This window comes from Pleurodeles waltl, chromosome 1_2 (genome assembly GCF_031143425.1).
Source record: "Pleurodeles waltl isolate 20211129_DDA chromosome 1_2, aPleWal1.hap1.20221129, whole genome shotgun sequence".
NCBI lineage: Eukaryota > Metazoa > Chordata > Amphibia > Caudata > Salamandridae > Pleurodeles > Pleurodeles waltl.
The window spans coordinates 1,118,717,944-1,118,741,162 of record NC_090437.1 but is presented as its reverse complement, the minus strand read 5'-3'; the positions used below and the strand labels follow the sequence as shown (position 1 = coordinate 1,118,741,162).

Genomic DNA, 23,219 nt, shown 5'->3' with positions numbered 1-23,219 from the left:
TGTACCCCTACAGTGTCTAAGCAAAACCTTAGACATTGTAAGTGCAGGGTAGCCATAAGAGTATATGGTCTGGGAGTCTGTTTTACACGAACTCCACAGCACCATAATGGCTACACTGAAAACTGGGAAGTTTGGTATCAAACTTCTCAGCACAATAAATGCACACTGATGCCAGTGTACATTTTATTGTAAAATACACCACAGAGGGCACCTTAGAGGTGCCCCCTGAAACTTAACCGACTATCTGTGTAGGCTGACTGGTTCCAGCAGCCTGCCACACTAGAGACATGTTGCTGGCCCCATGGGGAGAGTGCCTTTGTCACTCTGAGGCCAGTAACAAAGCCTGCACTGGGTGGAGATGCTAACACCTCCCCCAGGCAGGAGCTGTAACACCTGGCGGTGAGCCTCAAAGGCTCACCCCTTTGTCACAGCCCCGCAGGACACTCCAGCTAGTGGAGTTGCCCGCCCCCTCCGGCCCCGGCCCCCACTTTTGGCGGCAAGGCCGGAGAAAATAATGAGAATAACAAGGAGTCGTCACTGGCCAGTCAGGACAGCCCCTAAGGTGTCCTGAGCTGAGGTGACTCTAACTTTTAGAAATCCTCCATCTTGCAGATGGAGGATTCCCCCAATAGGATTAGGGATGTGACCCCCTCCCCTTGGGAGGAGGCACAAAGAGGGTGTACCCACCCTCAGGGCTAGTAGCCATTGGCTACTAACCCCCCAGACCTAAACACGCCCTTAAATTTAGTATTTAAGGGCTTCCCTGAACCTAAAGATTTAGATTCCTGCAACTACAAGAAGGACTGCCAAGCTGACAAACCCCTGCAGAGGAAGACCAGAAGACACCAACTGCCTTGGCCCCAGACTTACCGGCCCGTCTCCTGCCTTCCAAAGAACCTGCTCCAGCGACGCTTTCCAAGGGACCAGCGACCTCTGAATCCTCTGAGGACTGCCCTGCTTCGAAAAAGACAAGAAACTCCCGAGGACAGCGGCCCTGCTCCAAAAGAACTGCAACTTTGTTACAAGGAGCAGATTTAAAGACCCCTGCAACTCCCCGCAAGAAGCGTGAGACTTGCAACACTGCACCCGGCGACCCCGACTCGACTGGTGGAGAACAACCAACTCGGGGAGGACCCTCCGGCGACTCTACGACTGTGAGTAACCAAAGTTGTCCCCCCTGAGCCCCCACAGCGACGCCTGCAGAGGGAATCCCCAGGCTCCCCCTGACCGCGACTGTCTGAACTCCATTTCCCGACGGCTGGAAAAGACCCTGCACCCGCAGCCCCCAGCCCCTAAAGAAACGGAACTTCTGTGCAGGAGTGACCCCCAGGAGGCCCTCTCCCTTGCCCAGGTGGTGGCTACCCCGAGGAGCCCCCCCCTTGCCTGCCTGCATCGCTGAAGAGACCCCTTGGTCTCCCATTGATAACTGAAGGAAACCCGACGCTTGTTTGCACACTGCACCCGGCCGCCCCCGCGCTGCTGAGGGTGTACTTTCTGTGCTATCTTGTGTCCCCCCCGGTGCCCTACAAAACCCCCCTGGTCTGCCCTCCGACGACGCGGGTACTTACCTGCTGGCAGACTGGAACCGGGGCACCCCCTTCTCTCCATTATAGCCTATGTGTTTTGGGCACCTCTTTGACCTTTGCACCTGACCGGCCCTGAGCTGCTGGTGTGATAACTTTGGGGTTGCTCTGAACCCCCAACGGTGGGCTACCTTGGACCAAAAACTGAGAACTGTAAGTGACTTACTTACCTGTGAAAACTAACAATAACTTACCTCCCCCAGGAACTGTGAAAATTGCACTAAGTGTCCACTTTTAAAACAGCTTATTGTGTTTTATGACAAAAGTATTCATGCTAATGTAATGATTCAAAGTTCCTAGAGTACTTACCTGCAATACCTTCCAAACAAGCTATTACATGTGAAATTTGAACCTGTGGTTCTTAAAATAAACTAAGAAAAGATATTTTTCTATAACAAAACCTATTGGCTGGATTTGTCTCTGAGTGTGTGTACCTCATTTATTGTCTATGTGTATGTACAACAAATGCTTAACACTACTCCTTGGATAAGCCTACTGCTCGACCACACTACCACAAAATAGAGCATTAGTATTATCTCTTTTTACCACTATTTTACCTCTAAGGGGAACCCTTGGACTCTGTGCATGGTATTCCTTACTTTGAAATAGCACATACAGAGCCAACTTCCTACAGTTCCCATAGAAATTCACTGGAAAAAACAAAAGTTTAAGTGACATAGGCCCTCATTACGACCCTGGCGGTATAGAACCGCCAGGGCCGCGGCACGCGGGAGCACCGCCGACAAGCCGGCGGTGCCCCGCGGGGCATTCTGACCGCGGCGGCTTAGCCGCGGTCAGAGAAGGGAAACCGGCGGTCTCCCGCCGGTTTCCCGCTGCCCCCAAGGAATCCTCCAAGCCGGCGCAGCTTGCTGCGCCGGCTTGGGGATTCCGACTCCCCCTCCCGCCATCCAGTTCCTGGCGGTTCTCCCGCCGGGAACCGGATGGCGGGAGGGGGAGTCGCGGGGCCCCTGGGGGCCCCTGCAGTGCCCATGCCACGGCATGGGCACTGCAGGGGCCCCCGTAAGTGGGCCCCAAAATTTATTTCACTGTCTGCATAGCAGACAGTGAAATACGCGACGGGTGCAGTAGCACCCGTCGCACCTTCCCACTCCGCCGGCTCGATTACGAACCGGCTTCATGGTGGGAAGGTCGTTTTCCCCTGGGCTGGCGGGCGGCCTTTCGGCGGCCGCCCGCCAGCCCAGGGGAAAACTCTGAATACCCGCCGCGGTCTTCCGACCGCGGTGCGGTATTCACGACGCGCAACTTTGGCGGGCGGCCTCCGCCGCCCGCCAAAGTTGTAATGAGGGCCATAGTTAGTTGTTGAAGTAAGGTAAAAACAAAAACAACTGTGAAATTTCCCAATTATTGCTTACTGGACTAACTATAACTTGCTTCGCCGTCATGCACTGCTTGTGACCTCACATATTGCATCAATCATGACATGTTAAATACATGACTGATTACATCTCTTTTATTACGGGTGAGAACGTGGGTATTACATTTGGTATACAGAGGCATGGTTTGCTTGCCTGAGATTGTGCTTCTAATCATAACCTGCAAATTTCCGTAGCTTTTGGGTTTTAATTTGTAACTATGACTCTACTTTAACAAAGCTTTCTTTAGGGTAATATAACACATCTTATTAGTGACGGCTTTGTAGTTATGGCTCAGATAGTATTTCCATTGAAAAGGCATTTCTTGATTTGCTCATGACTTGGCAGTCCACATACACAGTCAGCTAAGTTTCAACAGCGGAAATTTCATTAATATTTGATCAGGGGGGAAAAAATATAATGGGAAGAGGGTGATTTCCCATTTTATCCTCCCTGGGTTGAACAGATTTACACAAGTCGTTATGAAAGCAGAACTTTACACAGAATGCGTGCATGTGTAGGTATAGTGTTAATTTGTTCAGTACTGTTTTGCGATCTAAGTTTCTAAAAAATGTTCTGAGTGGGCTTTCAAGAGCTGATACTTGCGTATAGCTTTACTGTTTTAACTTGCAAGTCATGATTTGCAAATCCTAATTTAGATTATTTTATTGTTTTATAAAGATGATTGGCCAGATTAATACTAATTATTTGTTTTTCTTAATGCCATTTTGAATATTGACTCTGCTCTGATTCAAGAATGTGGCCTTGTTCAGTGTCAATGACGTGGGGTTTGGGGTTCAATTTCAAAGGTGACCGATCCCAGGACAGTGAGTAGGAAAATGCAGTGCATTCCAGAGAAAAAATCACCTGAAAATGGCATGCGAGTTGGAGTCAACAAGTAGCCATTTTATCAATTTCAAGCAGTGTTTAAGAAAAAAAAAAAAGCAAAGCCAAACACTATCATCAGTGTTTGGCTTTGCTTGAATGGCAGGAGGCAGTGTGCAGAGAAACTACGTGCTAGTTGGAATCAACTGGCTAGCTTTTAGAAGCTTTAGCAGTGTTTAAAAAAAAAAAAAAAAAACACTCTATTAATCAAGTTGTATTTATAGAGTGCAGCTTATCACCCGCAAGGGTATCCAGGCACTCTCAGAAACATGTTGGCTAGTAATTAGTTAGGTGACCCTGTGAGTCCTTGTCCTCACAGAGGTGTCCCAACCCCCCTTTTTAACTACACCAGTCAGACACCACCATTAAATTTGTTGCTCTTCACAGGTGTCTGCTTAGGTGTTTTTAGTTTTTCAGTAGATTAGCTGGATCCCGATCTTTCCAGAAACAAGTTTATTTACGCACTCCCTCCTGTTCCTTTAACAGTGAGTTTGAGTCCGCCCAGGTGGCACTGTCCTACCTGGGTGGGTCTAGGTGGTCAAATGATGAAGCATGACACTATATAGTGTGTGAGACCACCTAGTCCGTAAAAGGAAATCCCTTTCTTCCCACCCCTCGCTGTTCCACTCGGTAATTTCCAACTGACATTCCACTGACTTTACCCTTCCAAATAGGAATACATACAACCCAGGGCTACGCTAATATCCGCGACGTCCGCTTTTAGAGAACCCCATACTTTCGTGTGTATTTTGAATTATAGGGAGCTAAGTACGGAGTGTTCCTCCATATTTATCCCCCCTTCTCCCTCTTCCTCTCTCCATGTGTAATGATAGTTGAGCAGCTGCTAGCTGCGAGAGTCCCCCCTCTAGTGAGTAATTATTGCTCCTTTGTCCAGGACCACACACCAACACTAAGGTTGTTTGTCCTCTTCCCTTTCTTTTCCCCTCTCCCCCTACTGCCTCATATCGGTGCTCTTTCTTCCCCAGTATGGCGGAAGGACTCTCCTTCAGTGATGAGGATCTGACAGCCATTCTGTCGGCCCCCTCACTTCTTGGTGATACCACCCTCTCCAAGAGTTTGTCCCAGTTGGGCGACTGGGATACACTAGTAGAACTAAAACGATCTCATGTCAAAACTATTCTCCACGGGGCCGTTCTGACTGAATACCTCCGGAGCAATACAGCACCAAATGGACTGTTGGTCACCAATGCCCCACGTATATTCCTTGAAGATCTAGAATTTAGAAAGGATTGGGCTTTGATAGCATGGAAGTGTACTAGAGATTGGCTCATCCTGATCATAAAAACAGCGACAAGGTTATCCGAGGCACTCCTAATTCAGATAAAAACGAGTGAGAATAACCTAAAATCAGGGATGAGCATTCTCTCCTTTAAAAAGAAACTAGAGGAGGTAAACAAAAATATGAACGAGCATAAGGAATATCTCACTCAGCGAAAGATTTCTAAATTCCAAAAAGATCTCGATCGGTTCTCCCACGAGAAGATATACCCTTATACCAAATCGGATTATGTAGCGAAAACTAACAACATATCCGACACCTCATCTGGTGGTAACACCAGTTCAGATAATGATAGTTCATCATCAGATAATTTGCGGCAACGTCGTGGACGACGTGGACAACGCCGGGGAAGGTGGAATCACCCACCTATGTTACCCCCCTGCCCTCCATACCATAATCAACAATGGGGTTGGCCTTCCCAATATGGACTCCCACCTCAATACCAGGCGCCCTTTTTCCAACACCCTGCACAATGGTCTTTTCCTGAGCCACCGCAGCCTTTTTTAGACAGAGGCAACGGGAGGGGAAAAGGAAAAAGGAAAGAGGTACATTGGAGGCCAAGAGAGGACACCCCAGAGAATACTGCACAAAGGGAACCCCTCCCAGGGACAAGCAAAACACTGTAACGAGCCTGACGGATAATCAAACAGATAACATTATCAATCTGAGTAACCGGGTTCTGAGTGAAATTGAAACTAAGGCACTAAACAAAGGCTTAAACTTTGTGCCCACGCCCAAAATTGACTTATTTAAAACCCGAACAGAACTAGCGGGTTTGTTTCGAAAGATACGCTTGAAAACGTTCTTCTTGGAGAAACATTACGAGGCTTCAGACAAAAACACTGGCCTACGCCCAAAGTCCACTTTCTGCCCAACCACGGGACAGATGCCCCCCGAGGTCCTGGCTTTTGAGAAATCAGTATCCCTAAAAGTCAACGCACTTACTGGGACCACCAAAAAAACATACCAGAATATGAGTACGGCCGAGCTTTCAGCTCTGAAAGGCCTGACATCTGACCCCATGATAATCATTAAACCAGCAGACAAAGGGGGAGCAACGGTAATTTCTCCACTTAAAATGTATAGAGATGAGTGCGAACGTCTGTTGGGTAATACCCACCATTATAAACGCTTATCTCGAGACCCCACACCTGATATTCAAGACGAAATTTCCTTTTTCGTGATGAAGGGCATAGAGAACGACTGGATTACTCGACATGAGGCAGACTTCCTGATACAGGCTAACCCTAGGATTCCCTATTTTTATATTCTCCCAAAAATGCATAAAGGGAAAATTCCCCCACCAGGGAGACCTATTGTATCCGGGATCGGATCGGTTCTAGAACCCCTGTCTCAATTTGTGGATTTCTTCCTTCAGCCATTGGTCAGAAGAATTCCTACTTACCTAAAAGACACGACGGATGTGTTAGTCTTATTAGACTCTGTGGCTTTTGACACAACTAGAGAACTGTTGATCACCCTGGATGTAGAATCCCTATACACCAACATTCCCCAGGAGGCCACTCTGCAGGTCATTAGCGACCTTTTGGAAGCCAATAGAGGAGAGTCACGTACACCGCCTGACTTCATACTTGACTTGGCACATTTGGCTCTCACAAGGAACTATTTCAAGTTTGAGGATAACTTTTTCCTGCAAATACAGGGTACATCTATGGGTAGCACTTTCGCACCTAGCTTGGCATGTCTCTATGTTGATCACTTTGAGAGACAGGTAGTCAACCACGATGACAACCCGTTTTTCCAGCAGATTAAACTCTGGAAACGATATATAGATGACATTCTATTGGTCTGGACAGGAACTAGAGATGAGGCTATGAATTTTGTAAATTGGTTAAATACAGCTAACCCTTTCCTGAACTTCACCATGACCATAGGTGACAACCAACTAGCATTTCTTGACCTATCAATCTATGAAAGCAATGGGGCTCTAGCCACAGAGGTCTATTATAAACCCACAGATCGGAATAACCTGCTCCAATTCAAAAGCTTCCACCCAAGGTCCCTGAGGGAGAATCTCCCTGTTGGTCAATTTTTACGTCTACGACGGAATTGTTCCACCCTCACAGACTACCGCAAACACGCTGAGAAATTGGTTAGTAAGCTGCAAACCAAGGATTATCCCACACATTTGGTGAAGAGAGCATACAAAAGAGCGGGGAATAATAATAGGGACCAACTACTACAACCACGCACTAGGACGTCTGACACTGAACAAATTGTGTGTGTGACTACCTTTAACCCACTATCCAATAAGATTCAGAAAATCATCAAAGATGAGTGGAAAATCCTTATATCTGGTGGTTTACCTTTTCAGCAGCCACTACATGCGTTTAAAAGAGCCACAAACATACGGGATATGGTTGTCCACACAAGACCCAAAGAAGAAAAAAACAATTCCCTAACGACACAAACCACACTATGGGGCCTCCCACCACCAAGAGGACACTACCCATGTGGCAACTGCAGTGTCTGCTGTTTCACCAAAAAGTCAACCACAATAGACCTAGACCTTAAGACTCCATGGGCTCAAAGATCCCTAACCAACTGTAACAGCAAAAACGTGATATATTTGATTAGATGCCCCTGTAACCTTAAATACGTGGGAATGACATCTAGAAAGGTCGCCACAAGAATCTGTGAACATAGGAGTACGATCCGTTGTAAACGAGAGGCTACTAAATTGACTAACCACTTCCTTCTGGAAAAACATTCGGCAGATGACTTAAACTGGACGGTCATTGAGCAACTATCTCCATCGTCCTCCAATATGACACAGAGATTGCTCCAGACCGAACAACGTTGGGTCTGGAGATTACACACGGACACCAATGGTCTTAATGATGAGATCCCCTGGTTCACACCCAATAAATGATTTCTCTGACTAATTTATGAGTCCTCTCTTCCGTCCGCTTCTGCTCTATCTTTTTCTTCCCCTTTCCTCCCCCCCCCCCCCCCCGGTTGCATTTCTTCTACAATATCCATATCTTTCCCTCTTCTTCGTTTCCCCCTAAAAAGAAAATCCTTCATCTCCCGCTCTCCTCTCTTTTTCTCGCCTTTTTATTTTTAGTTTTATTTATCATTATTATTTTTAATTTTATTTCTCTCCCCTTTTCCCCCCCCCCTTTTGTTTTTCCCCCTCTTCCCCCCCCTTTCTTCTACTGCCCCCCCCCCCCCCTGGTTGTCACCCCCTCCCTCCCTCTCTTTTCCTTTTTCTTCCCGTTGTGTCTCTCCTTCCCCCCCCCCCCCGTTTGCATTCCTTCTACAACACCCAACCCCCCCCGTCCGTTTTGTTCCCCCTTCTCCCTCCTCCCTCTCTTTCGTCCCCCCTTCTTTTTCCCCCCCCCCCTCCTTCCTTTTCTTTATCCTTTCCCACATTTTCCTCTTCTTTTTTTTTTCTTTCTTTCTTGGCCCTTAGGGCTACGGGACCGCTGGGAACTACATTTCCCAGCGGCCACTGGAAACGCGAGCCTTCCGCTGGTGGCGCTCGGGCCGGAATCTTCCGGCTCGGGCCCCACCCTTGCACTCGCCCGCATTCATGCCGGCGCCCCGGCACAGCAGGGGCGCCCGCGGGTGCGGTAAAGCACACCGAGGCCATCAACCTAAAGAGGCCCGCCTTTGCACTCGATCACATTCATGCCGGCGCCCCGGCTTGGCCGGTGCGCCCGCCATTACGGCAATCATATCGAGGCTAGTAACGCAAAGAAGCCCGCGGCGGAGATTAACATCAATTGAACTCCAATTTACGCGCTAACAGGGCGCACCTGGAATTTCTTACAGCCATAAATAGACCGTTCTCCCTCAGCCACTTGTCACAAGCGGTCCAAGGAGAGGACGAAGTAGGCGCACGGCGAGCGTCCCCTTTGATGTAGTGAGTGGCATACCGGATCACAGGCAGCACAGATAAGCCCTTATTGCTTTTAATCTTACTTTTTTTGTCTATAGTCACTTCGGTTTCTCTTAACCAGTATTTTTCTACCAGCAATAGTGGGTTCCTAATGGGAACTTGCTTTTCCCCCCCCTAATGCTCCCTCTGTATCTATTCTGCCTACTTCTGTTCCTCTCCTCACTTCGTCTTTATGTTCATCTCTATCCCTTAGCGTGTGACTATAAGGGGACACTCCCCCTCCTGGATACCAGAGGCTAGCTGCCTCTAAGAAAAGGGTAAGAACTATAATTCCCTGCAGTGATAGGACTGTCCACTTGTGTAGATATACCCACTCAGTCACTCCACGCATGTATTTTACCTTTTTTGAACATGTGTTTCGTGCATGAATGCATCCCCTTGACACGTGTGTAGTTGGTTGGTTTTGCAGTGCTGTGTGCCACCAGAGTGCTAATTAATTGTTTTTCTCCCCATAGGCCGCCTCAAGGTAATTCCTTGGGTAATGTAGATCATTCATTTTTCATTTTCTCACTCTTTGATTTCCCCATAGAGTATTTCCCTCCAACGTGAGACGTAGGGATCCTAGGCCCTGACGAATGCCCCGAGACCTTCATTGGCTCACTTTTGAGGGCAGAAACATGTTGGCTAGTAATTAGTTAGGTGACCCTGTGAGTCCTTGTCCTCACAGAGGTGTCCCAACCCCCCTTTTTAACTACACCAGTCAGACACCACCATTAAATTTGTTGCTCTTCACAGGTGTCTGCTTAGGTGTTTTTAGTTTTTCAGTAGATTAGCTGGATCCCGATCTTTCCAGAAACAAGTTTATTTACGCACTCCCTCCTGTTCCTTTAACAGTGAGTTTGAGTCCGCCCAGGTGGCACTGTCCTACCTGGGTGGGTCTAGGTGGTCAAATGATGAAGCATGACACTATATAGTGTGTGAGACCACCTAGTCCGTAAAAGGAAATCCCTTTCTTCCCACCCCTCGCTGTTCCACTCGGTAATTTCCAACTGACATTCCACTGACTTTACCCTTCCAAATAGGAATACATACAACCCAGGGCTACGCTAATATCCGCGACGTCCGCTTTTAGAGAACCCCGTACTTTCGTGTGTACTTTGCTGCGGGTCTCATTCGAAGAGCTGGGTCTTTAACCCCTTACTGAAGTCGGTGGGCGCAGTGCGGAGGTGGAGGGAATTCCAGGCCTTAACTCTCATGAGTGTCCGGCTTTGCTTGGATGGACAGAGGTGGTGCCCAGTGCCTGCCAGCAGGCTATGCCCTGTGCCTAACCCATGCTGCGCGTGATCTAAGGCCACCTGTTACTGGCAGGGTGTAGCCGCAGTGAGATTTGGAAATGAAGCACATCAACAAAAGCCTATGAAATTCACTAAATTAACCATAGTTAAACCCTGAGTTATGATTCGTGCTCAGATTTGTAAAACCACAATAATTCACCAGTTATGGACGCCCATAACACATGCCATAACTTGCAGCTGCTGCCATGCATGAAACGCCTATTTCCCAACAGCAAGTAGATGTTTTCTGTGCATTGTACACCTTTACTGGTGAATTTCATAGCTTTAACGGTTTTGTGTTCGCTAAACCATAACTGACTTTTAATTGTTTTTTTTTTTTCTTCTGTGACTTTCGGGGGTATTGTAGGAAGCTGGCTCTTTATATAGTGGACCAAAAAGAGGTACACTGTGCAAAGAATCAAAGCAAACCCCAGAGATGTCACAGAGGCACAAATGATGTTCCAAATGCTCTCTCTTGTGGTAGTGTAGGCGAGCAGTTGGGCATATCAGAGGGTAGTGCTAAGCATCTAAGGCACACACATAGGCAGTAAGTGAGACGACACACACTCAAAGAAATCGGACACCAAGTTATAAAAAAAAATATATATATATAATTCAAACAAAGAACAAGAGGAGGGTAATACTGGTGTATTAACTACACATCCTTCGTGTCGAACAGTAACATAGGCAGTTATATAGTCCGGTTAAATAAAAAATGGGGATGGTGCTAAATGGTTACCAATGCCCTACTACCCCAAGGCCTGCACTCAGTACTCAGCAGAGTACATATAATGCAATACACCAAGGTCGAATCACAGAACTTGGTATAATTCCATTGTAGTACAGTTAACAAGAATGAAGTCATGAAAATTCCAGTCTGTTTAATTGACGAATGCCATTTTCTTCCTAGAAAGTTGATTGATATCAACAGTTTCAATAAGGTAAAACCAGTCCTTTATTTGTCCTATAACTCATCGACAGCCAACATGTTTCGTCACACTGTGACTTTTGAGGGCAACAAGTAGAAAAATGGGATGCAGCAGACTGTTTACTAGAATCATCCACATCAAAACAAATTTTCTTAAAAATCAAGGTCATTTGGGATATGTATTAGTGGTAAAATAACCAGATATCCAACCATCAAAAATCAAAGGATGCAAGTTGTGTCAAAAGGCCAAGCGGAACTCCCGCAATGCGGCCACGTTGCTTGCTGTCCACCATAACTTAGATCAGGACGTATCATGGTACTGTTACATTATAATCATCCTGTACTACTGTTTTGTAATTTTGACATGATTTGCATCCTTTTGATTTTTGATGAGTTGATATCTGGTTATTTTACCATTAAGACATATCCCAAAGGACCTTGCTTTATGGGAACAGTTAATTTGATATAGATGATTCTAGTAAACAGTCTGTTGCATCCCATTTTGCTGCTTGTTGCCTTGAAAAAGTCACATGTTGTGACCCAACACGTGTTGGCTGTCGAGTTATACAACAAATGAAGGAGTGGTTTTACCTGATTGAATCTGTTTATAAATTTTGTAAGAAGAAAATGGCATTCGCAAATTAAAGAGACTGGATCAGACTGGAAGTTTTGTGACTTCATTCTTGTTAACTATACTACACTGGAATTATACAGAGTGCTGTGGTTCTACCTTGGTTTATTGTATTTTTTTAAATATAAATTTAGATACCAAGGTCACAGGGATCAGATGACTACTTCTTGAGATAGGAACAGAGAAATGGGGCAGTAAGGGTGAGAGGTGCCGCTCTTCTAGACAGTAGACATGTGGTTTAAACAGAATAGATAAGTGAGAGTAAAGTCCGGTGCAGAATGGCCCGGTGCCTTACTGCCCGGTAGGCACCAAAACGGGTACTAGGAGTACCCTAGAGCAAAAATGGGAAAACATTGGCCACAGCACACAGAGAGTAATGTCCAACAGTAAGGCAGAAAAAGATATTCCTGGTGTGGTTCCGAGAGTTGAGGGAAGTATAAAGTTGAAACGAGTCTCAAATCCTGTTTGCAGATGGTGTCTTTATTCGTAGGTGCTTAGAAAGCATTAAGTCATCATGGAGATACAGCCAACACGTGTTTCGTCACACAAGTGACTTTATCAAGGCTGAGTAAATGGTAAAGAACTGAAATAGGTATGGCTGCGCCAGGCAGCTGCAGGTGCGTGTGTAAAAGGCTTGCATGAAATCGAAGATATGAGAAGGCCCTGATAAGCCTATAAAATGACCGAGTAGTAGCGTAGTGGTGAGCTGTCCGGTAAACGCGAGTGCTTTCTAAGCACCTACGAATAAAGACACCATCTGCAAACAGGATTTGAGACTCGTTTCAACTTTATACTTCCCTCAACTCTCGGAACCACACCAGGAATATCTTTTTCTGCCTTACTGTTGGACATTACTCTCTGTGTGCTGTGGCCAATGTTTTCCCACTTCTTGAGATAGGAATTGTTGAGTTTTTAAAAGTTGACACATAGTGCATTTTTTGTAGCTGCAGTGGTATTCTATGGGAGAGAAAACATACACGGCGAACATGCACTTCACAGCAACTTGCAGAACCAATGTTCTGGAGTACAGGGCAGGGTCCTAAGCCAAACAAACCGGTCACCTCAGGCAGTTGGGTTTAGTGGTGCCCCATGTAAGTCTATAAGGATCGTGGGGTCACAAAGATGCTGTAGGGGTGGACTGAGGGTCCAGTCCGGGTGCACCACCGAGGGGGGGTCAGTTCTTGCTATGCTCTGGGACGTAGGAACACCAGTGGTCCTGTTCTCCTCTGTCCGGGTGCAAAGGTGGTTTGGACAGTCGGGCTTACAGTCACCAATGTCAGTCGAGGTAGAGGGGGCCCACAGAAAAGGGGTGTGGGCAGGGACTAGGGGGTCCAGTCCAGCCCTACCAACAAATGGGCTCAGGTCTCATTAGCCTGGGGTAAGTAGGGACACCAGTGGTCCTCTTCTCCTCGGTCTGGGCGCAGAGGTGCAGTGGACAGTCTGGTCTCCGTCATCAGAGGTGGTTGCAGCGAAGGGGTGGTCTGCAGAAAGACGCCGCCAGGAAGTCAACAGTGGGCGAACTCCAGGTCAGCTTCGTCTCTGACGGGCCTGGTAACCACATTGACACTATTGGCACACTTCAGCGTGGGCTAGGCAGTTCTTTTGTGTCCAGCAAATCTCTTTTCCAGGCACCAGGGGGTCCCCTAAATACACAATTTAGGGGGGGCATTAAGGGGAGTGAAGGGTAGTAGCCAATTGGCTACTTTCCCTTGGAGTCACTCTGCCCCCTAGATGACAACTTCCTTTGGGGATTGGACATCACTCGGTCCGAGAATTGCTAATTCCACCACACACAAGATGGCAGAATTACTAAGGCTGGTCACCCTAGAGGTGTGTCCAGCCCGGAAATGCAACACGCCTTCTACATAGCCAATGTTTCCGCCTGTCCAGGTGCCAGATGGACCCTGGCGCAGGGAGGGTCAGCATCTTCCACTGAGGAATGCCAGATCTGCATGCGAAAGGCTGTGGGTTTCTTTGAAGCCTCCTGCTTTACAATGTAGATTTGCAGGTCATTGTATTGGGAGGGGTATTACACACACCTGCCACAGCAGGCTTTGTTTCTGACCCCCAGAGAGCAAAAGCGGTCACCCTTGGGGCTCAGAATCTTGTCTGTTGGTGGTAGGCTGGCTGGAACTAGTCAGTGAGCCCACCAGTAGTTGGTAGGTTTTCAGGGGGCACCCTTAAGGTGCCCTCTGGGTGCATGTATTAATAAATCTATCACTGGAACCAGTAAGGGTTTATTAATAACGAGATGTTTGATACCAAACATCCCTATTTTCGGTGACTCCATCGTGTAGCTGGGTAGCCCGTATTGACCAGTGTCCAGCAAATGTATTTAAAAAGGCTTCCCTGTTCACTTACTATGTCTAAGAATCGACACACATAGCAGGGGCATATCTGCTCTTGCAGATATGTCCACACATGTAATATATTGCACCCTGCCTTAGGGCTCTAAGACCTGCTGTAGGGGTGGCTTACAAATATTACATGCAGTTTTTAGTGTTGTGTTTTCACTTTTGGGAGCACCTTGTCAAGCAGCCAACAATGGCAGTCTGCATGAGGGTGGTGCTGGGTCCCTTAGAGTGGCACAGGTTGTGCTGCAGCTCTTGGTCCCTCTTCAGTGCCATGCCCTAGGTACCATGGGAAGCATTTACTAGGTACTTACAGAGGTGCCAAAGGGCCTGGCCTCTTGGGCATCAGGTGTCTTGTTTTGGGGGAAGGAACACTGGCACTGGGGACCTGGTTAACAGGAACCCAGTGCACTTCAGTCAATGTTGTGTTGAAAAACGGGCAAAGTGGGCAGAGGTACTGCGACCAGAACCCAGCTTGCTACACACGTTATTGTGTATATTTTGTATGCTTTAGAGGTTAATTAAAGAAGGATGTGACTGATGTGTTGTGCATTTCTTTCTTTTGCAGTTACCTCCGGAGCTTGCCTATCCTAACAGAGGAGGAAAAGGCAGACTTCAACCGCATTGAAGACTCGATGACCAAAGAATTTATAGGTCAGCAGCTGATTCATATCATAAGCTGTTTGGATACTACTGAAGAAGGTGGAAGGTGGGTAAAATAAACAGCCATTTTAGTATTGTTTTAACAAAATCATCTACGCGATTTAAAAAAAAAAAAAAAAAAAAAAAAACTTTGAGCATGTGGTGAAATTATATATCAATACTTGGTTTTTCTGTAGATAGTTTCTTCTCTTTCACTCAAGACACTAAATTCACTAATTCATTTTCTAAAGAAATGAATATCTTTCACTGGAAAGGTGTACACCCTGCGTGGAATTTTAGGTACTATTGATTGGATTATAACATTTGTATAGCACCTCACACTCCTAAAAGAGGCCTTAATTGCTTTTCAAGATAGCAGATTAGAATGCTAGTCATGTTGTGCGTGGTTGATTGTGTGTGGCTTTACTGGGGAGGGCCCTTATCTTAAATGTTGGATGTGATATGTGAGGTTTGGAGGTGTGCTCAATTCAGGTTGTGATTTGCTTATAGCATAATTTATCCCAGAGGCAATGTGAAAGAATGTGGGCTATTGATTCGTTGTTGTGTATATGTACTTTTTTATGATGTAAACTTAGCGTGAAGTAGCATGAGTTAAGTCAGGTCATAACCGTTTTCCAGTATTTTCTGTGGTGGGTAATTATCTTGGTTTGTGCAGGGTGATAATTCCTGCATTTTTATGTATGTGTGGAGAGAGAACACTAGTTAATGCTTATTCTTAATGAGTAGATAAAGTGGTGGCAATTTTGCATTGGAGATTTCACCTTTGATGGTTGAATGTAGGAAAAAATGATATGAAGATCCTCGATAGGGCTAAGTCTTGACGTTGAAATTCAGTGCATGCTCCGGAGGGCATAGATGATATAGTCTCAAGAGTGCAGGTTTAGGGGTAGTCTGTATGCAGTAGTTTTGATTTGTTGCTACCTGTGTGGGAGGTAGTGGTCGATCTTTTCTATCCATGAGCCCCTCTGGAGGTCATCTCTCACATTACCATTTTCTCACTCCAGAGGAATCAGATTAGAACTGCTCCCCTACTCACTCCTCCCTTTACTTTACCTGTTCTTCCAAACTTGTTGGGCCCACACACTATCTTCTTCACAGTATTCTATAGCAGAGATCCATGAGGGCAACCCCAAATCCTCCATGATTATTACATGATTGATTAAAATGTCCCTGTGGAAGAACTCAAACACTCCCTGTACTCGCCAAACCCAACAACTCTCTATGTATTGACTGACTTATTGACTTTCAATACAGCTCTTCTACAATTTATGAACATGCTTGAGTCCACCAAAAGTGTATGCCGTCATTGCATCTGTGTACACACTGTAACTGAATGTCAAAAGGAGGGAAATATGCAAGATTAAAAATGGTGGGCAGAAATCCCCCACAGGTAAAACTGGAAACTGCATGCAGCGCCTACAAATAAGCCATCACGAAAGCAAAATTTCTTATCTTTCTGTATCAGTCTTGCAAACTAAACACCGGGATAAAGGTTTCTTTCAAGTTATAAAATACTATTTCAAACTCTCTCCTGCGCTTATTAATGGCTGTTGAAAACAGGCACAAGGCCTTCCTGACTACCGTCTCCTGTGCTTCAATAACAGCCACACTACAAATTAGTTCAATACTTGAAGTCATGTGACAAATCCTCCCTGATGTACCTGAACGCAATCAGGTAGTCAAAGGCGAAGTTCTATATTTCTGAGCATAGAAAGTAATGTAGTTGCCTCTCCAAGTTGGAGTCCTGCTCCCTGTCCTGCTTCCTCTACTGGCCACTGTCTTCCTGAAGTCTCATGCAAAGTTGAAGGGCAGTTTGTGCCACAAGTGAAGGAAGTCCAAGTGGAATTTCCCCTTTACTGCCGCTTTGCAGAGAGGTTGCGCAGTAAGCAGGCTGAAGACCGACTGTCATCCGGCTTGGAGTTCCTTTTGCAGTTGGTCCCGAAGTTCCCCAGGCTGTTGTTGACTCTCCCAACCCATCAGGGTGGCCAAGCTGCAGCTTTTCAGACTGATGGTAGCTCCCTCTGGAGTACTTTTGGCCTAACAGTGTGCCACCCTAATTGTGATGGGTATGCCTAGACGTGGGTCTTGTGCACACTAAGTCACTGGAACCAAGCTATGCCTGGCTGATGAACCCTTCCAAGGGCAAAACCGGTGCTGTGTTGCTTGGATTCTTTTTCAATGAGGACCTGGGCTGGCTATTCGGGGATGACTGTTCACATTGGAGCAAGGTCTAGACCGATTTGCATATGTCTAGATACAAACTGGGTTGGGAGGGCGTGTGAAAAATTATGGATTGGGATGCAGCCCTAAGCAGTTGCCAGTGGCTGAGATTCATTCAAGCTTTACATCAATCACTTTGTTTTTGATGAGCTATAGAGCTTGAGGCAGACTTACTGATGGAAAGCACACAGTCTGGGCCTGCTATGTCAGAGTTTTTAGTTTACAAATAGGGCAGTAGTAGTGGTACCAATGATTGCACCTCCTTGAAGTATTCAACAGTTATTGGGCTGGTAAATAAGTAAAAGAAAAGTATATTTAGGTGGGGCTGATGGTATTTTAAGCCCTACTACAGAAAGGCATAGCAGTGTATCTGGAACAGTATACGCTGTAATACCATCTGAGAGAAACATACCACAGCACTCAGAATAAGTCCAAAATAGTTCAAAATATTCAAAATAAAAGTTTGTGGAAGAGCAAGTCAAGTTCAGTTCTTTTATTGGCTCATAAAAATATGCGTTCTCTCCATATTCAAGTGTGAACACAACAGCCAACACGCGTTTCGTTACCCTTGTGACTGTTTCAAGTCTGCAAAGTACATAAAAATGCAATAAATACTAAATTGTATGACACAAGAGGACATAGGTGGGGATAAAAACAATACTGATCACAATTCAGTGTCCCAAGCAATGATACCATATACAACGAAAAATATATGGAATACCTGAAATAAGTCATGGTTCACACAAGTGTAGACATTTACACGTAGTGAAGACCGACAAGAGAAATGTACATGTGAAAAACAGAGGAATAATAATACCAAAGGTTGTGCTCGAAATAATGGTTTCGCAAGGAGTGCAATCACCCATAGTGTGAATATGTGACCTAGTGGAGAAAAGTTAAAAGGAAGACCAAAATAGCGTAGTGTATCATACCGACCTAATGTAGTGAACATATTATCTGTAAAAAAGTGTTCTTGTCAAACAAGCTAGAAAATATTGAGCCAGTTGAACACCAACAACATCAAGTAATTCAATCACAATTGTATCGTAGCTTTGCTAATCTAGAAGTATACCTGTGGCAGTCAAACATAATCTATAATGCCACCAATTTGAGAAAGCATCTAAGCGTCCTTCACAAGGAATCATCTCAAGTCAGTAGACACCACATGTGATCCTGATAAGTCATAGCAGAAAGAAATCGGCGGTGCCCAGATTGGAAATTTTTGACAATGATAATGCTGGATCAACTCATCTTACCCTGTGGTCCCATGGTATTATGTATCAACAGTCCAAGCTAAAAAATTCAGGTAATAGACCCAAATGAAGACTTTTCCAGTGGGTATGAAACAGGTACTGAAAAAACAAGTAACTGAAGAAGACAGATGGTATAGTAAAAAGTCCCTGGAATAATCCAGGTCACTAATGACCCTAGGGGTGGTGACAGACCTGGAGCCCTTAGGAAGTGTGTAGCTCAATGGTTTGTCAGATTGCGTGCAGTAGACAAACGGTTGAACACTTATAGAGAACTTTGTTTTAGAAAACATGAAAGGGATCTTTTGTCTTTACCAAAAAAGACAGATGGTATAGCATAAATTGGTGAGGTTGTGAACCAAATTTCTGCGTGGATAGCATCAAGAAATGCGTCTATAATGGTCCATACCTTCCAAAAAAATGGCACCATTAGCCAGGATACAATGTTAAGGCTACCAGAAAGTTCATATAGGAGTCCACACACATCAAATAATTTAGTAGTGTGGTCAAAGAAGCATTGAAACCTTACGACGAGAGACCTTGAAAAAGTCCTGCACCTCAACACAATAATAAAAAAATAAAAATATACAAACTAGTCTGGAGGACACGAATTATAACCAGACCCTGCAGAGTGTAAAAAAAAAAAAAGTGGTGCTTCCTCGATGTTAGTACCCTATATCCATCTAGAGTAGGAAGGTGGGTTGGGAGTAAATAACGACAAGACCAAATCAGTGGACAACGTGTGCATAGTGCAAATGCACCACACCCTGTAATGTAGTAAAACCAGAATATAAATAAGGTTGAATAATTTTAGTTTAGTTCTACAATCTCCTCAATCATCAGTAGAGGGAAATACTCACTAGTAAATACATAAAGGAGTTCTGACTCTAGATGTCCTTGCCTCATTTCCTGCCATCAGGCCTTCATCTTATCAGTTTACGGTTCACCAAAAGGTCCTCCCGGCTCTCCTGCCTTCCACCACTTCTCCTTCCAACTGTGCACCCTTGCCTGCACCTGACTGTAGTTTACTATTGCCAGACTCCATCATAAACTGAAAGGAATTATACTATCTGCAACATTAAATATTAGCAACAAAGAAGCCTTCTGTCTTTGGACTCTGTCTGGACGAGAAACATAAGAACATAATGTGAACATAACATAACAATCTTCCATGAAATGTGCCAGATCTAGGCTTCCCCTTCCAAATGTGCAAACCTTGCACACACTTGGGAAAGCCACACTCCTCCGGGAGCGTGGCAGGAAACTGCCAGAAGAAGGCAGGTCTCTTTGCAGTCTGCTGGACTCTGGGTGCTAGTGCTTGAAGTCCACTGACAGTTGTCCTCTGCTTCTTGGCTCCCACAGAACAAGGCCCTTGCAGCTCTCAAACCTTGTTCCACTTAACTGCCAGTCATCTCCAGACCACGGTAAAACCGTCAGTCCAGGAATGTCCCCCCTTGTGTCATGCATCGCTGTGATGTTTTTTTTTTTTTTTTTTTTGGTCCTCTCCACCTACTTCCTTTTCCACATTGTGTCTGTTTCCTCCATTGTCCATCCTCTTTCACTTCTTCTTTTCCCATCCGCCTCCATTTTCGGTTTCCCCTTCAGCTTCCTGAAATACCCTGCTGGTCCACGACGACTGCTTCACCTACAATAGAAGCAACCATTTGCAATGCAATGGGTCTCGCATTTGCTTGAGTTAGAGCTACTAGCGTTGTAAATTCCTAACTAGGCTTTTCTTGACATTAGGGGGTGGTAGAAGGGGAAGGAAAGAAAAGGTGACGGGTTGAGAGGCTAGAAAGGAGAACAAGTTTTGTACAGCAGGCAATCCTGCTGTACAAAACTTGAAGCGCCATGAGCACGACTGAAAAACAAAACAATGACAATTAACTACCAGTTACTTGTCAATGTTTGTTTTGTTTTTCAGTCGTGCCCATGGCGCTTTCAAGTTTTATACAGCAGTAACTTGATCAGCAGTCCCCCTGTATAAAACTTGCAAGCACATAGAGGCAGGAAACAAAAAAAATACTCCGTCCAAACAACAGAAAAACAGTCCAGGTGTAATTAAACTGTACTTAGCCAGTGCTCCTCAGCCAAGAACAGGAAGTGACATATCAGCTGCCGAACCAGTTAGGAGGCAGCAAAGCAAGAGCTAAACTGCCTTCAACCCATGTTAAGTGGTAGGCGGGAGCAAAGTCCTTCACTCATTCCAGCAGGTCTTACAGACAGCGCATGTGCGCTGCCTAGGCTCGACCTAAAAACTGCTATGTCTTTGGTTGACAGTCAGGTTACTCCCTGTTCAAGCAAGGACCCTCACTCTAGTCAGGGTAAAAAAGAATCACCCTCAGATAACTCCTGCTTACCCCATTGGTAGCTTGGCAGACAAGTAGGCTTAGCTTCAGAGTGCTAGGTGTAAAGTATTTGTACCAACACACACAGTACCTTAATGAAAACACTACAAAATGAAACAACTCAGGTTTATAAAAATAGAGAATATTTATCTAAACAAAACAAGACCAAAACGACAAAAATCCGCAATACACAAATCAAGTTATCAAATAAAAAGCAAAAAGAGTCTTCATGTAGTTTTAAACACACACTAACACTGTTACGGTGAAAATGTACCTTGGGTGCGTCAAAAATAACCCCACACGGGCGAGTGTGCATCCAAAAGACGTGCAATGCGTCGATTTCACTCATGAGCGAGACCTTGCGTCATTTCTCCTTTCGTCTGGTTGGGTGCGTTGTTTCTTCTCTCCGCAGGAGAGCGATGCGTCGATCCGGTCAGCACTTTCAGGTCCGGGCAGGCCTTGCGTTGTTTTTACATGCCCAGTGGTGCTTGCATCAGAAATCCAGCCGCACGATGAGCCAAAAACCACGCAGTGCGGGTTGCGATCTCCCAGCCTCCGTCAACGATGCTGTGCGTCGTTTCTCATGCTCCGTGCGTCGATTCTTCAGTCGGGTTACAGGCGAGCGTCTATGTTCAGCCGTGAAGCCGGCTGTGCTTTGTTTCTTCAGCCGCAGTTCGGAGTTGCATTGATCTTTTCCCCGCACGGCGATCTGTGCATGGATTTCCTCCTCTTAGGCTGCCAGCTTCTCCTTTCAGGGTCCCAGGAACTGGATGGGCACCACTTGGCAGAGTAGGAGTCTCTCCAGAGACTCCAGGTGCTGGCAGAGAGAAGTCTTTGCTGTCCCTGCGGCTTCACACAACAGGAGGCAAGCTCTAAATCAAGCCCTTGGAGAGTTCTTCTCAAGATGGACGGCACACAAAGTCTAATCTTTGCCCTCTTACTCTGGCAGAAGCAGCAACTGCAGGGTAGCTCCACAAAGCACAGTCACAGGCAGGGCAGCTCTTCTTCCTCAGCTCTTCAGCTCTTTTCCAGACAGAGGTTCCTTTTGGTTTTCAGAAATGTTCTAAAGTCTGTGGTTTTGGGTGCCTTTCTTATACCCAGTTTCTCCTTTGAAGTAGGCCTACTGCAAAGGAAAGTCTCTCTTGAATGTGAAATCCTGCCTTTGCCAGGCCAGGCCCTTGGAACAATGAAAAACAAATTTAGCAGTATTTCACTGTCAGGAAATATAAAACACATGACTATATGTCCTACCTTAACCATACACTGCCCCCTGCCCCTGGGGCAACTTAGGACCTACCTTAGGGGTGCCTTACATGTAAGAAAAGGGAAGGTTTAGGCCTGGCAAGTGGGTACACTTGCCAAGTCGAATTTACAGTTAAAACTTTACACATAGACACTGCAATGGTAGGTCTGAGACATGATTACAGAGCTACTTATGTGGGTGGCACAACCAGTGCTGCAGGCCCACTAGTTGCATTTCATTTACAGACCCTGGCACCTCTAGTGCACTTTACTAGGGACTTAATAATAAATCAAATATGCCAATCATGGATAAACCAATTACATACACATTTTGTAAAGGAGCACTTGCACTTTAGCACTGGTTAGTAGTGGTAAAGTGCCCAGAGTAACAAAAACAGCAAAAACAGAGTCCAGCACACATCAACAACCTGGGAAACAGGCACAAAAAGTTAAGGGAGACCATGCCAAGGATAAAAAGTCTAACAGTAAGTCTGTTTTTTTTTTTTCCTATTGCACGGGAAGCCATAATCCCAGATCAGCAGCATATATCAGGTAAGTAGTACTCTGCCCCGCCTGATAGCCAGGCTGACACCCCTCTGCGGGCCAGATGAAATATTGTAGTAGGCTGGAGGTGACTTGTTGGCTGTAGTTTGGAAACCCCTGCTCTGGGCAACAATAAAAGTGATTGTTGAAGTGGTATATTGCCCATTTCTTCTCCCAGCAAAAAGATGGTAATTGCGAAGTTAAGGGAGATCTTGGTAATGAAGGGACAACCTCTGAGGGACCTGAATAAGATGTTGGAGAGAAGATCATGGGATAGGTGGGTAAAAATCTCTTTCTGATGCGTTGTAGTGTATTTGCTCCCTATGAGCAAGGAGCTTGCAACTCTGCTAGAAGTTACTGGATCTCTCAACTCCGTTATGACTGTATTACTTTTGCTCATATTTCCATTACTGATACACAATTTGTAAAATTCCGTTATTTCTTGCAGCAGAACTCACAAAATGAGAACAGATTGAGTAATCAAAATTGTTTCTTAACTGGCTCCTCCTCTCTTACTCCAACAGTGAAAACGTAAAGATTACATAAACACATGGAATCTGAAAGTAAAAAGTCAGTAAATATCAGCGTCAAAAGATTGATTTGAAAAGACTTTCTGTGACAACCGAAAAACACAGAAGATGAAAGCGCCTCTGTTCAGTAGCTTTTAAGCAGATTCAGAGAAGCAGAAACAACACATTCAGTT

General features: G+C 45.5%; 1 protein-coding gene across 1 annotated transcript in view; it reads left to right on the top strand.

The window, feature by feature from the left end:
• Positions 1-23,219, top strand: part of NCAPG (non-SMC condensin I complex subunit G) — a 228,311-nt gene that overhangs the window by 75,135 nt on the left and 129,957 nt on the right. The window contains exon 9 of the mRNA XM_069202226.1: positions 14,819-14,959. Within this exon, the coding sequence (XP_069058327.1) occupies positions 14,819-14,959 (141 nt within the window). The remainder of the gene's footprint in view (positions 1-14,818; positions 14,960-23,219) is intronic.